General features: G+C 39.2%; 2 protein-coding genes across 2 annotated transcripts; both read left to right on the forward strand.

Annotated features, from left to right (window-relative positions):
• The first annotated feature begins 181 nt into the window (after window positions 1-181).
• On the forward strand, window positions 182-1,807 carry LOC107465248 (RNA pseudouridine synthase 1). Its single transcript, XM_016084230.3, has 2 exons — window positions 182-471; window positions 557-1,807. Exons 1-2 carry the CDS (start codon window positions 189-191, stop codon window positions 1,231-1,233), a joined length of 960 nt encoding a protein of 319 aa, XP_015939716.1. The 5' UTR covers window positions 182-188; the 3' UTR covers window positions 1,234-1,807.
• Window positions 1,808-2,285: 478 nt separating this feature from the next.
• On the forward strand, window positions 2,286-6,607 carry LOC107465246 (pyrophosphate-energized vacuolar membrane proton pump). Its single transcript, XM_021130878.2, has 8 exons — window positions 2,286-2,878; window positions 2,975-3,549; window positions 3,805-4,184; window positions 4,286-4,372; window positions 4,652-4,982; window positions 5,137-5,547; window positions 5,677-5,736; window positions 6,231-6,607. Exons 1-8 carry the CDS (start codon window positions 2,635-2,637, stop codon window positions 6,435-6,437), a joined length of 2,295 nt encoding a protein of 764 aa, XP_020986537.1. The 5' UTR covers window positions 2,286-2,634; the 3' UTR covers window positions 6,438-6,607.
• The last annotated feature ends 9,050 nt before the right edge of the window (window positions 6,608-15,657 follow it).

Raw genomic sequence — 15,657 nt, forward strand, 5'->3', positions numbered from 1 at the left:
AAAGTTATATAACCGTTTTTATTAGATAAATTTTGTTATGACGAAACTACCCTTCATGAATCATTCTCTCACTCTCCGTCTCCGTTCACACCATTCTGGCATTCTCTCTCAAGTTTCATCCCAAAACCCTTCTCAACCATCATCGCTACCAGAATCTCCAAACCCTCCCTCTCCAAAACTGTGGTAGCATGGCAGACTCAGATGAACCCCAACCGCCAACCGACTCGTCCCAAAATGGCCTCACTTCCCTCGATAATTACCCCGTGCCACTGTCCCCTCCACTCCCCGCAATCTCCAAGCAAATCGAGCTAAGCCGAGCCATGACCGCATCTTCGAAATCGAGCCTCTTCTCTCTCTCAACGTGCCACGTCATCTACGAAGACCAATGGCTCATCGCAATCAACAAGCCCCAAGGAATCTACTGCGAAACCATCCTCTCTTCCGTTCCAACCCTTCTCAAACCACATCAAGGTCAAACTAAATCTACATTAAAACAAATTTGTTACACATTTTATAGCCTTTATTTCAGAGTTAGTTATCATATTTTTCTGTCCAGGTGTCCACGTCAGCGTGCCTGAGCTGCACCTTGCTAACCGTCTCGACCGCGACACAAGCGGCGTGACGATTATTACGAAGTCCCACAAAGTGGCATCGAAGTTCGTGAAGGCATTCACCGACCACGAGGTTCGTAAAACCTACATCGCTCTCTGCAGTGGCGTGGCCCCGAAGTGGAACAGGATTACCGTTAGGTCCGGGCACGGGAGGTCCAAGTTTGGCGCGTGGCGCGTTTACGCTGCCTCCGATGTCGGGCGGAAGCTACCAGGCGGTTCGGTAGTCCGTGGCATGGAGACTTCGTTCGAGGTTTTATCGGTAAACGGAAGCGGAACGTTCAGAGACGAGTCGGAAATTAACGACGGTGGTGATGTGGTGGTTGTTGAGGAGAGAGCTGTGAGAGAAGGTAGTGGTGGCGATGCAGAGAGTGAGATAATAGTGAGGGCGTATCCTACGAGTGGAAGAACGCATCAGATTCGGTTGCATTGTCAGTACCTTGGGATTTCGATTGTAGGGGACGTGAAGTATGAAGGGGTCTGTGAATGGAAAGAGGTGGCGCGTGAGGGCCACGCGCTTCATGCCGAGAGCTTATCGTTCAAGCACCCCGTTACTGGCGATCGCATTTCACTACACGCGCCGCTTCCATCTTGGGCCAATAAGGCCTTGCAGTTGCAGCACTGAGGAAATTGTGTGTGTTTTGCAAAAGAGACCTTTAATTTAAAGGAATCATTGTCATGTCCTTGTTGCGATGAAGATCAGGGTCGTTATCTTTTGAAACCTGCTTCAGTGCTCTCTCCAAACTGTCAAATACTAACGGAGTAACAGTACATTCAGAGTTTGGTTGCTCCTCGGCCACATGCAGTGGACGCCTGAGAAATTTGCTAATTTGGAGGTTCTTGCTATTTCTCATGTCAACAAGTTTGCTTGAGCTTTTGAGAGTTCCATTATACTAAATCTTAGCTCTGTTTCTTCAAAGAATATCATTATGTTTGATATCATTCTTGGCTTTGTTTGGAAAGATTTTTTTTTTTAAATCTTTAGTGTATCAAACTTTATATAGTGGGTAATCAAAATAGTTTCTCAAAAAGCAATGTATACAAATATGTGATTTATATTGGAGTATTTTGAGACTCAAGTCTTAACCATTTGTGATGTTCCTGGTGGTGTAAAAGAAGAAAATATTGATCTGGCATTATTGTTCAGAAAGAATAATAGATTAATAGTACACATGCACCTTGGTAATTCTTTCGATCAAGTCATTTGTATGACTAATCTTGGCAACTTGTAGAACGGAGATATGGACCTTTATATTAAATAATTAGTTCCAATGACTATGCCCACACTGTTTTTACTTTTGAAGAGCATCAACAAAGAATTAGAAAAGTAATTCGGTTTTGATTAGTCCCTTGAAATTGAGCCGTTGTTTCTTATCACATAATCTTCTAGACTGGTTGGTATTGGTCTATTGGCATGCTTTTAATGACCTCATCATCTTGCGCAAAGTAGCGTTATGCTTATCCATGTTCGGTTCGATCACACCTAAGCAAGTTTTCTTTAGCAGTTGAAAGATAAGACACGTGTTTATTTAACTTATTTATAACTTTCAGGCTTCCACCAGTTGGTGCTATATAATATATTTACATTTTTTTGGTGTGAATGAAATACTTATTTTGAGTGAACAGTTTGTAAGTTGGTGCTTATTAAAACTTAAAAGTGAAGTTGATATCTCTACTTGTACACATCAACATCATATTTTGAAAATTGGTTGCATTCTTTTATAGTTCTCGGCCCATGGGAATATGATTAGAATTGAACAGACATGTCCTACCCTATTAATCAAAAGCTCCAGTTTACTAAATCAGTGTCATGGAAAAACTGTTGAAGTCCAAATCCGTCATTCTAAACAACCAGGTTTTTAGATTCTAAGGGCCATGCAAGCTCCCATAGTTTTCCCTTATCTTGTTATATTGTGCACTTTCTAGATTTTAAGATTGGTCTCCCAGGCTATAAAACTCGGTGGTTGATTATGCTATTTTAGCTAAAGAAGTTTACAACAAAATTTTCAACTGCGATATTTGGAAAATGGGGGAGTTGAGTGAGGGCCTTACACAAGTTCTGATACCTGTGGCAGCATTAATTGGAATTGGATTTGCTTTGCTTCAATGGTTCTTGGTCTCAAAGGTCAGAGTGTCTGCTGTTGCTGATTACAATGGCAGGGACAATGGGCACAAAAGCAGCTTACTAGGAGATGCAGAGTTGGAGACTGGTGTCCGGGTTCCTGAAGTTACTGCTAAGTGTGCCGAAATTCAGCATGCCATTTCTGTTGGTGAGATTTCTTTTTCCCTCTTATAAGCTTGTGATTGGATTTAGTTACAATAATGGAGAACTGAAACATGATCATCTCAATTTGATACGTTTGCAGGTGCTACTTCGTTTCTCTTTACTGAGTATAGGTACCTGACTATCTTCATGGGAGTATTTGGTGTAATAATTTTTCTGTTTCTGGGCTCTGTGAAGGGCTTTAGTACCAAAAGCGAACCTTGCACCTACAATGAAGGCAATCTTTGTAAACCAGCGCTTGCCAATGCTGTGTTTAGCACTATAGCTTTCTTGCTTGGTGCCCTTACCTCTGTCCTTTCTGGCTTTCTTGGGATGAAGATTGCTACCTATGCCAATGCTAGAACAACTCTTGAAGCAAGAAAGGGAATAGGAAAGGCCTTTGTTATTGCTTTCCGCTCTGGTGCGGTGATGGGGTTTCTTCTTGCTGCAAATGGCCTGTTGGTGCTATATGTTGCCATCAATTTATTCAAACTGTATTATGGGGATGACTGGGAGGGACTTTACGAGTCTATTACTGGCTACGGGCTTGGAGGTTCATCAATGGCGCTCTTTGGAAGAGTTGGAGGAGGCATATACACCAAAGCAGCTGATGTTGGTGCTGACCTTGTGGGGAAAGTTGAACAGAATATCCCTGAAGATGATCCACGCAACCCAGCTGTAATTTCTTGTTTACCTTTCTTGTTAATCATCTCAATTTATTTTCTGAAAATGCTATTTGTTGTTGAAGTTTTTGCAAACATTTTCATGGTTGATTACTATCATTCAAAACCAAGCCAAATTCATTATAATCTATCAAATTAAAACATTCTCCAATGCATGATTTGTGGAAAACTAAAGTTACTATATATCATTTTAAACTATTATGCTTACATGTTTATATTTCCGGTCACTGAAGTTTTTGAATATTTTCAGGTTATTGCTGACAATGTGGGAGACAATGTTGGAGATATCGCAGGTATGGGTTCTGACTTATTCGGGTCCTATGCAGAATCATCCTGTGCAGCTCTATTTGTTGCATCCATATCATCTTTTGGACTGAATCATGACTACACGGCCATGTCATATCCTCTCATCATAAGCTCTATGGGAATTGTGATTTGCATGATTACAACTTTTTTTGCAACTGATGTATTCGAAATAAAATACGAGAACCAAATAGAACCATCCTTGAAACGTCAACTTCTTATCTCTACTGTATTAATGACCGTTGGTATTGCCATAGTCAGCTTCTTTGCTTTGCCATCAGAGTTCACTCTTTATAACTTCGGCGGCAGCAAGGTTGTCAAGAACTGGTATGACTAATTTTCATGTGCCAGCCTACTTTTGTCAGCATGTACAGATTTCTTCATCTTTATGTTATTCAAATTCAATATCATCAACTACATAATTACAGGCACCTTTTCTTCTGTGTTGCCATTGGCTTGTGGGCTGGACTTGTAATCGGGTACATTACTGAGTATTTCACTAGCAATGCTTACAGGTGAGCAACCTTCATTTATTCTTGTGTTGGAATTCATATTGCTTTCAAAGCTCTTCTAATCTCCTGGCTCCTGTCCTGTCACATGGAATCCCATTCCCCCCGATGTTAAAAAGTCCCTGCTTCTTCTAATCTTCTGCATAAAGTTTTTCATAACCATTCCCTTTAAATGCCCTCATAGATACTCAACGACTGTCTCTTTGACAAATATTGATGTTCAAATTTGGTGCTTGGATGCTAATTTGCTGACTACCTGTTTCATATTTCATTTGCATGTTGCAGTCCGGTGCAAGACGTAGCAGATTCCTGCAGGACAGGAGCTGCAACAAATGTTATTTTTGGATTGGCGCTGGGATATAAGTCGGTCATAATTCCCATATTTGCTATTGCAGTTGCTATTTATGTAAGCTTCAGCCTTGCAGCCATGTATGGAATTGCTGTTGCAGCACTTGGAATGCTGAGTACTATTGCCACTGGTCTTGCCATTGATGCGTATGGCCCCATCAGTGATAATGCTGGAGGCATTGCAGAAATGGCTGGATTGAGACATGAGATACGAGAAAGAACAGATGCTCTGGATGCTGCAGGAAACACCACTGCTGCCATAGGCAAGGTAACTGTTTGTAAAATGCTTAAATTTAATAGCTTGCTTGGAAAGACTAGGAAAGAAATTATGAATTCGACTCTTGTTATTGAATTATCTACGAGAATCTGATTTCTATTTTATTTTATTTTTTTAAATTTTTTTGTGCGTGCCTTTGTAATAGGGTTTTGCTATTGGATCAGCTGCACTTGTGTCTCTTGCATTATTTGGTGCTTATGTGAGCAGGGCAGGCATAAAAACAGTGAACGTTATGACCCCAAAAGTATTTATTGGTTTGATTGTGGGAGCAATGCTTCCTCATTGGTTTTCAGCAATGACAATGAAGAGTGTTGGGAGTGCGGCTCTCAAAATGGTTGAAGAAGTTCGCAGGCAATTCAATACTATTCCTGGTCTCCTAGAAGGAACAGGAAAACCAGATTACGCAAATTGTGTAAAGATTTCTACCGATGCCTCATTGAAGGAGATGATCCCACCCGGTGCACTGGTTTTGCTTGCTCCACTTATTGCCGGAACATTGTTCGGAGTGGAAACACTTGCTGGGGTACTTGCTGGCTCTCTTGTTTCCGGTGTGCAGGTATAATATGGCCTTAACCTTGTACTATCTCAACACTGATGCTATTTTTTCGCCATTAAGATTGTGCTTTCTTGAAAATTAAAGTTTTGAAAATTTAACTTGTTGACAAAATTATTTTCATTTTCCTAGGTGGCAATTTCAGCTTCAAACACTGGCGGGGCATGGGATAACGCTAAGAAGTACATCGAGGTAAGGGACAAAGGTTTCATGTTACCATTCAAATTTGGTTGGTTTTTAGCGCTTTACTGATGTATAACTTGCCAGCCAAGAATTCTAGCATTCTAAAGGAACACAATGCATTTTATCTTTTTGAGCAGGGGTGGAGCTATAACCATTTATAGGAGGAGGTCAACATGAAAGACGTAACTAGATAGGAAACAAAAGAAAAAATTAGGGGGATCAAACCATAAAAATAGAGGACTTCATAAATAAAATTTATTAATTTGGGACTCTTCATCTACAATAAGCTCCGCCCCTGCATTTGAGTTTTGACCACTTCTTTCCGCATTTAGAAATGTAACTAAAAAATGTTTTTCTATTAACATCCAAATATATATTGTCTACATACTATATGACACCCATTTTGCCGCTCTCTAAGATGTTCAAATACATTACTCCAAATGTAATTTATTTTTCATTGAACTCCAAATGTAATCTTATATACATTGTTTTGGTGCTTATAGGCTGGTATTACGGAGCATGCTGTGTCACTGGGGCCAAAGGGATCAGATGCTCACAAGGCTGCGGTTATAGGTGACACTGTTGGAGACCCTCTCAAAGACACTTCGGGTCCCTCACTCAACATCTTGATAAAGTTGATGGCCGTGGAATCATTGGTATTTGCTCCATTCTTCGCAGCTCATGGAGGCTTAATTTTCAAGTTATTCTGATTTCTCTCTTCTTGCAGTCAACTAAACCCGGTTTGTGCATATTTGTTCAGCATCATGTAGTGCAGTGGAGCTATGAGATTGATAGTGTTTTGCTTTCGTTAGTACAGTATATAGTATAACATTACGTAACTTTCATTAGGCCAATTTTATTCCAGTAAATCAGCAATAAATTTACATGATGTAACTTGAGTGTCATGAAATTTAGATGTCATTGTTAATTTATGAAAATATTAGTTAATAACTTAATATTTATGGTATATGGATTACGCGTGACATGTGCGAGTATAATGAAGCCAAACGATATGTAAATCGCTTCTAATTTAAGCATTTCAAAACAAAATCTTAAGATATAAATGCCGGCGGTTTACCCATTTTTGCCCCTGAATGTCGATGAATGGGGCGTGGATATCATTATTAAACCGTCATTTTAAAATGAACAGTGATGAGTGATGACTTATCCCCAACTCTACGTTACAAGAAAATTTCCTAAACCTTTTTTCATAGCTGGAATATGTTGTAGGGTTTTTGTTTTTCTTTTGTGGCGAATCCTGACGTTTAAGAATTAAGCCTTCCGAGCCGAATAAACGACACAGTGCCATTGTCAATATCGAAAGACTAACAATCCTAGGCTCATTAATTTTCATATGAGAAAGTAACGTGTGTTATTCAACGTTATGATGGTTTGAGGAGATAATACAGTAATGTGACGGCGTTAGTTAGCTGAGCAGGGGCTAGTAATCGGACCGTCCGATTTCTTTGTTGGAGAAGGGGGTGCACAAATCGGACGGTCCGATTTGTGGTTCAAGGAAAATTTCGAGCATAGTAATCGGACCGTCCGATTACATGATGCTGCGATATTTTTGGTTAACTTAACTGAAATCGGATGGTCCGATTTGCTGAATGATAAAAATTCTGAATTTGAAAGTGAGGAAAATCGGACGGTCCGATTTCAGGTCGTACTAAAATTGGCATGCGGTCGGACCGTCCGATTTATGGTTTTATATATACCTCGACATTACTCGAAGTCTCCATTTTTTGTTAGTCTGTGAAATTTCTCTCCTGATACCCCTTTAGTTGTTTCTTCTTCTTCTTCATTGTTTCGACAGCAGCTTTCATGTTTATTGTTTGAAGATCCTATTTGCAGTAAGTTTGAGAGTATTTTCTGTGAGTACATCATAATGGATGATAGAGTATTATTAAAAATTTATTATCATGGGCAGATTTTATTACAAACAGCTGAAGGTGTAAAATTTGTATGTAAAAATTCATTGGATATTATTATTCCATTTACATTGTCGTTTGAAGAATTAAAAGGTGTAATTTGTGAGAATATGGATTCTCAAATATGTAGGAGAATATCGTGCATTTTGTACAGGAACCCAGTATCTGTATTTGGTGGGTTCGTTCAGTTTCAAATCAAATATGTAACTGATGAAGCGAGCATGCAAGATATGTTTTCAGTGTACATGGAAACTCGCTCACAGATATCATTCATCGAGCTGTATATTGAGTTTGAGCAGTCGAAAGCAGACCGGAATATTGAGATGGAAAATTATAATAGTGATAGTGAGGAGGATTTCGAAAGTAATTATGAATGCCTTGATCCGGGTGGAGATGGAGATCAGGCCGAGGACACAATGCAGGCAGATGTGGCCGATGTGGCAAATGCACTAGTAAACCAGCATCCGTTTGTGGAGCCTACTTTCATGCGCTCACTGGACTTGGAGGCCATGCATACACCGAAATTTCCTGAGTATATGAATGCAGGTATGCAGTTTTGATACAATGTATGATAGAATAATATGACAGATATATTAGTTAGCATGACGAACAGGCTAGGTCCGGGTCAAATCGGGCCGGTTCAAAGAAAGCCAGACCGGTTCGAACCATGTGGAGCAAACCAAACCGGACTGGTTTGAACCAAACCGGACCGGTTCGAAACAAGCCGGACCGGTTCGAACCAAACCGGTCTGGCTCAAATTGAACCGATTCCGACATTGGTATATTGATATTGATTGTGTTATTATTTATTTTTTTGTTCAGCCTAATTTTATTCTTATAATTTAATAATTTGATTTAATTATGACCGGTTCAACCGGATAAACCAGTGACCCGGTCATTTGACCTGGTTGATGACCGGTTCGGTTATGATAACTACGGTAATTAGCGTTTAGTTTTTTGGTTGATTTTTTATTTCTTATGTATTTAATTACTTATTTATATTTATTTGACCAATTTATAGTTATTAATTAGAGTACATAATTTTTGGTGTGAATGTAGCAGAGCTTCCTGTTGTAGCGGATGGTGAATTTATGGTCGGGATGGAATTCAGTTCTAGGGAGGCAGTGATTAAGGCGATGAAAGATTATACAATCCGTCGAGGCGTGGATTATCGGGTGTACGAGTCGGAGCCAACAACATTCTATGCTAAATGTACACAGTACGGTTCCGGTTGTGACTGGCTGATCAGGGTGAGTAAAATGTCCCGAAAGTACTGCTGGGAGGTAAGGAGGTACAATGGTAGTCACACGTGTACTCGAGCATGCATTTCTCAAGATTGGTTCCTGACATCCGTGTCTTACATCGAGTCTTCTGGAGTTATTACCCTTGTATCAGAGCATTCCGACATTGCAAGCCAATAGTGCAGGTAGACGGAACTCATTTGTATGGAAAATATAAAAGTTGTCTGTTAGTGGCAGTTTCTCAAGACGGCAACAACAATATTGTGCCCATTGCATTCGCGATAGTGGAGGGGGAGACTTCAGACGCGTGGCACTTTTTTCTCAATAACTTGCGACAGCATGTGGTAACGCGTGACGGTGTGGGCCTTATATCCGACAGACATGAATCCATCAACTCAGCTATTGTTCGGAGTAACGGAGCCTGGTCTCCTCCTAGGGCTTTCCACATGTTTTGTATCAGGCATATAGAGTCGAACTTCCTGAGAAAGTTCAAGGCTCCATACTTGCAGAAGCTTATCGTCAACATAGGTAAATATGAATAAAACAAATCAATTATTGTCTAATATTATGGTATAATGCATGATTTTATAATGATGTCTTTTGTGAAACACAGGGTATTCGAGGACGGTCCACGAGTACGAGATGCGTTATCAGCGACTGCGCGAACGCGGTGAGGCCTACAGCACCTGGCTAGACAGGATACCGCGCGAGCAGTATGCCTTGGCATTTGATGGTGGATACCGATGGGGTCATATGACAACCAATCTGGTGGAGTGCATCAACTCGGTTTTGAAAGGAGCGCGCAATCTCCCAGTCACTGCACTTGTTAAGGCAACGTTTTACAGGCTTAATGAGTTATTCACACGAAAAAGGGCCGAGGCTGAGGCACGTATTAATGCTGGACATGTGTTCTCTGAGGTTGTGACGACTAAATTGCATGCAAATCAGCGGGCATCGGGAAACATCCAGGTTAGTTGCTTTGATAGACAGAATGAGGTATTTGAGGTACGTGAGATGCCTAGTGGCGTGGAGTACGCAGTCGACCTACGTCAAAGAGTTTGTGACTGTGGCGAATTCCAAGTGGATCGCATTCCGTGTCGACATGTATTTGCTTGTTGTGCAAATCAGCGACTTGATTGGCAGGTGTATGTTCATGAAGTATACAAGATGGATCAAATTCGAAGAGTTTACAGAGCTAGGTTTAGGCCATTAGGAAATCCAACAACGTGGCCCGTTTATAATGGACCTCGTTTTGTAGGCAATCCGTTTCTTAGACGTGTAGCCAAAGGTCGGCCAAAGATGACCGGCTTCTTGAACGAGATGGACACTCGAATGCTGCGTGCGCCGAGGCACTGCAAGCAATGTGGGGCCGAGGGCCACAGCCGTAGCAGATGTCGTCAACGTGGTGGTGCAAGTGCAGATCCAGCCACATGAACTTGCTATATTAATTTATGATTTTGTTGCATGACTATTTGCACCTATTATATGATCTTGTGTTATTTGAACCTCTTATATGACCCTGTGTTATTTGAACCTATCTCATGAACTTGTTGTATGAAATTATGATCCTGTTTCATGACTATCTGAACCCATTATATGAATATGTTACACGAACTCAAACATATTTAGTTACATAAACTCTGCTTAACATAGTACATGTCAAATACAATAGTACATCACATAAACTCCAACTGACATAATACATGCGAATTAAAATAATACATGACCTAAAAGAACGATACGCAAATAAAATAGTACATCACATAAACTCCAACTACAATAGTACATCACATAAACTCCAACTAACATAGTACGTGCGAATTAAAATAATACATGACTATTTGCACGAGACACAAATAAAATAGTACATAACATAAACTCCAATGAAAATAGTACATCACATAAACTCTAATTATTCATAGTCAACGCAAATAAAAGGCTACTTTCTTCTTCCCCACTTCATTTTGTCACAGAACTTTTTGCACTTCTTTGCAACCCTTTTAAAAGTAGATGGAGTATATCTATTAGCGCTTCGGCGTGGAGGATCAGTCCTAAGGTCATATCCTTTTCCCTTTTGACTTGTGGCCGTACCTATTGAAATAGAGCAAGCTCTAATAAAATGTATTTCTCAATTAAATATAGCTCTAATAAAGCGTATTTCTCAAATAAATATACCTGCACTAGGCGCTGGATCGTTGCCGTCGGAGTCATCGTCACCATTTGTATCATCCGCATTACCTTCCTCATCATCATCCTCATCCTCATCTTCATCGTCATCATCGTCATCGTCATCATCATCATCATCTAGACGATCTACTAGGTAGTCATCAGCCTCATCAGCAGCTGCCTTATTACTCTCATGAATGAGACTCATCGGAATACGTCGTGGGTTCCCGCTCTGTATGACACCTCCCATGGCAACTTCACTCCGACTCGAATCAATAGAATGTCGACCACCAGAATGTGATGAGGATGTGTGGTGTCGAGCTCTCGAGTCTAACGACATCCTACCTGAAGCAAGACCACTCGGATCCTGCGGAGCCATGAATCCAAGTAACTGGCTAAATGAGACTTGTTCTCCTGAGTCAAAATGTGGAACACCCCAATACTGCTGATGTAATGGAACTGATGGAGTAAAGTAATCTGCAGGATGACTCTGAGGAATATATGACTGATGTGCCTCTTGTGTTTCTGGCTGAGAAACTGGGGGTGGTGGTGGGGGCGGTGATGGAGGCGGCGGTTGGTTATCCTGATGATCTGCTGGGTGGCCCTCTAGATTCTCTTGAAATGCGAGATCTGTTAGTTGCAAGTGGGCACCATATGCCCCCCGATACCATTGCATGTAAATATCCAAGGGACTATGTAATGGAACCAGTGGATCAGAAAGAATGTGACTATACCGATTCGTCCATTGCATGACCCAGGATGAATGCACATCGGACCAATCTTCATTCTTAGGTCCAGTCAAGACCTCGCCATGTGCATGACCTAGGTTCCGCTCTTGCTGAGGCACACCCTGACTCAAACCAAATTGTCTCCTCAACCTATCAGATGCATGCCACTCAATGCATTCAAAAGAGATAAGCGGCACGGTTGCACTCCAAATAACCGAGTGGTGGAGGATGTTAGCCGGAATCAGACCCGCCTCAATGCGCTCAACTCCATAAGCCTCCCAAACAAACTGAACACATTGAAGATAATAGAGTATTACACACCAGATAATAATACTTCTAATGAAAAATATAAAGACAACTGAATATCACATACTTGTCCTTCCTGCAGATCGTCCAATACCCTCCTATAGTGCGCCAGAGAATGATATCTATAAGCCCGTTCATCACGGTCCCAATGACGCCATCTGACATCAAACAGCCCATTATAAACAACTTATGATAAAACTCTCAATTAAAAGGTGATGCACTTATTCAAAACAGATGATGTTTGAACTTACCTATTAGCAAGCGGAAAGACTCGAGGATTGCCTGGTATAGGCGAGAGAAATGGTAAACGAATCCAAGCCCAGGTAAGCAGAAGGGTCAGCGGTCCATCAATCTCCTTGCAGTTGACACGAGTAGCCCTACACAATGCTCTATACAAGTGCGCCAAACATGCCGAACCCCAACTAAATTCTCTAATCCCGCCGAAGTTACGGAGCAACGGCAGAAATTTCCAGTGCACTCCTGCCGCAGACTTGTCCCCAAACATAATAGTCCCAAATAATAACATTATGTGACACTTTACATACCTCTGAACCTGAATATCATTATCTAAGACTATATGTTCTTTTAGTCTCCGAAACCAAGTCAACTTTACAAAACTTCCTCTACATTCTGTCTTCCTGGGTGCAACACCAAAATGATGGAGGCATTCGACCTCTAACGCCTCATAACTACTCATAGTCGGTCCTGTAACTGGAAGACCATTTGTCGGAAGCCCAAAAATTACCGCCACATCCTCCAACGTCACGGAACACTCGCCAATCGGAAAATGAAAAGTATGCGTCTCGGGCCGCCATTTCTCGATCAGAGTATTAACCAATGCTGATTGACATTGGACAACTCCAATCTGCGAAACGTAATAAAATCCAGTCTCCCGCAAATGCCCCTCCACAATTGGATTATATGGATCCGGTGGTATATAATGATCGCATATTAACATTCGTGAAGCCTACAAAACATAGCCATATATCACATTAATCAAATATAACCATGCTTAATTAACATACCATATTTAACATTCTTGCATTCTCATTATCATATAAGCAACATAACATAATTAATAAACATTAAATGAAACTAAATTTAATATCTACTTATTACTATTATTTCCATGAAAGCTTTATTTTCTAATATCTACATCCTAACCTTTTCTTCATAATGATTTCCATTCGTTTAATGTAAATAGATAGAATGAATGTTAAACTCAAATAAATTTAAAATTAAATCTAATTATTATTATTACTCGACAGCAATATAAAATTATATCTGTTAATTCTAACTTCAATATCTAAACTAAATCCTATTTGGTTTATAGTAATAACTATTAATAATATCTAATTTATATTTATATAACTGATTCCCCACTATTTTCTTGTATATTATTATTATTATTATTATTATTGTACGGCCACATATAGAAATTAAATTAACAACCATACATTATTCTACTAACTCACCACATTACTATTATTATTCTTACAGTAATTAACTAACTATCTAAACTAGTTTAACTTACTAAACCAAACCTAAACTAACGGTCATAATAATAATAATAATAATAATAATAATAATAATAATAATAATAATACCTCGTTCAAGATAAATAAATTAATGTCACTAATCACTAATTATACTTACACAACTCTAACACATGAAATAACTAACTAGCAGCATACATTCACTAATTATAAAAATTGCATGTAATCTAATTATTATTATTTAAATTAAAAAAATTAATTTAATAAAATAAACTTACATAATTAGGTTGATCAAGATAATTAACAATGTCTAACTCTGGACGATTCACATCTTTTGTTCTTCTTCTCTTTGGCATTTTTCAACTCTCCCTCCTTGAATTTTTTTGCTGCTGAAGCTTCAATGGAAGAAAGAAAATGGAACTTGAAAGAGATACATGAGAGTGAGAGAGGAACGAAGTTGGGGCACTGGATGGAAGGCTGGGGTTTTACTCCAATGTGAGAAGGGGTCCACTCCCTGGGTTCGTGCATGCTCGACGCGTGGCCATGGTGCGCAAATCGGACGGTCCGATTTGTTCACCATCCACGCCAGTAATCGGACCGTCCGATTTCATACCCCCCAAATCGGACCGTCCGATTTCACCTTCGCAGCCACCACACTCCTGTAATGCACGCCACACCCCAATATCGATGGAATACACCAAAACCACCCTCATATTAAAATTAAAAAAGTGACAATCCTAGGCGCTTTTTAATTATTTTTGTAAATTCTTATAATTTTACTAAATTTTTAGTTAATTCTTTATAATTTAAAGTCTATGATTCAATCTTTGTATTAGATAAAATAAATAATATTTTTTTGTTAAAAGTATAATTTTTTAATATTTGCTTTTTGTATTTAATTTAGGATTAATTGTGAAAAACTGTATTATAATTATATTTTTTAAAGATGACAATTAGAACGATTTATTTACAAATTTTTATTTTGTATAAAAATCTAATTACAAGTTTTTATGCTTAAGGATTTAATTAAAAATTTAGTAAAATTATAGTAACTAACATAATAATTAAATTTTATGTTGTTGAATTTTTTACAAGCTTTTTGCTAAAAAATATTTATTTATGATTTATAATTTATAGATACATTTTACTTTTCATTTTATTTATTTATTTATTTAATATTTATTTATTAAATATTTATTTTATGGTGTTGTTGTAGTAGAGGCTCCTGTTATGACAAACGGTCGCCGTGGGAATGAAATTCAGCACCAGAGAGGCTGTTATTAGGGCGATCAAAAATTACACCATCCACAAAGGTGTAGACTATCGAGTATATGAGCGCGAACCAATGACATTTTATGCTAAATGTACACAATACGGCACAAGCTGTGATTGGCTTATCAGGGTTAGCTTGATCCACATGAAGTACTGTCAGGAGATACGAAGGTACAATAGTAGTCACACCTGTACTAGAGCCACTATTTCTCAAGATCATTCGAAGCTGGATTCTAACACAATTGCAGAAGCAATAAAGTCGTTGATAGAGGCTAACCCCTCTATAAAGTTGAAATCAGTCATTGCAGAAGTGCAGTCAAAGTTTATTATACCATAAGTTATCGCAAAGTATGGTTAGCAAAGCAAAAGTCACTGAAAAAAATCTTCAGAGGTTGAAAAGCTTCGTACGAAATTTTGTCCATATGGTTTGAGACCATGTGTTACAAGGAGCCATCACAGCCGTCCATTTTGAAACCATGCATGCGTACTAGGGGGATGACTTGGTAACTGATATCCAGGTATTACTCGAGTCTTCTGGAGTTATTACCCTTATATTAGAGCATTCAGACATTGCAAATCAGTTGTCAGGTAGATGAGACTCACTTGTATAGAAAATATTAGGGTTATCTATTGGTTGTAGTTTCACAGGATGGTAACAATAATATCGTGCCTGTAACACCCCAACTTTTGACACGTCATGACCAATGCCAATCGCTTAGGTGTTACTTGTTGTACGGACCTACTTGCCTCTAGACTCGGATTTCATAAGCAAATATTAAAATAAGTCTTT

Source organism: Arachis duranensis, chromosome 9, assembly GCF_000817695.3.
Source record: "Arachis duranensis cultivar V14167 chromosome 9, aradu.V14167.gnm2.J7QH, whole genome shotgun sequence".
Lineage (NCBI taxonomy): Eukaryota > Viridiplantae > Streptophyta > Magnoliopsida > Fabales > Fabaceae > Arachis > Arachis duranensis.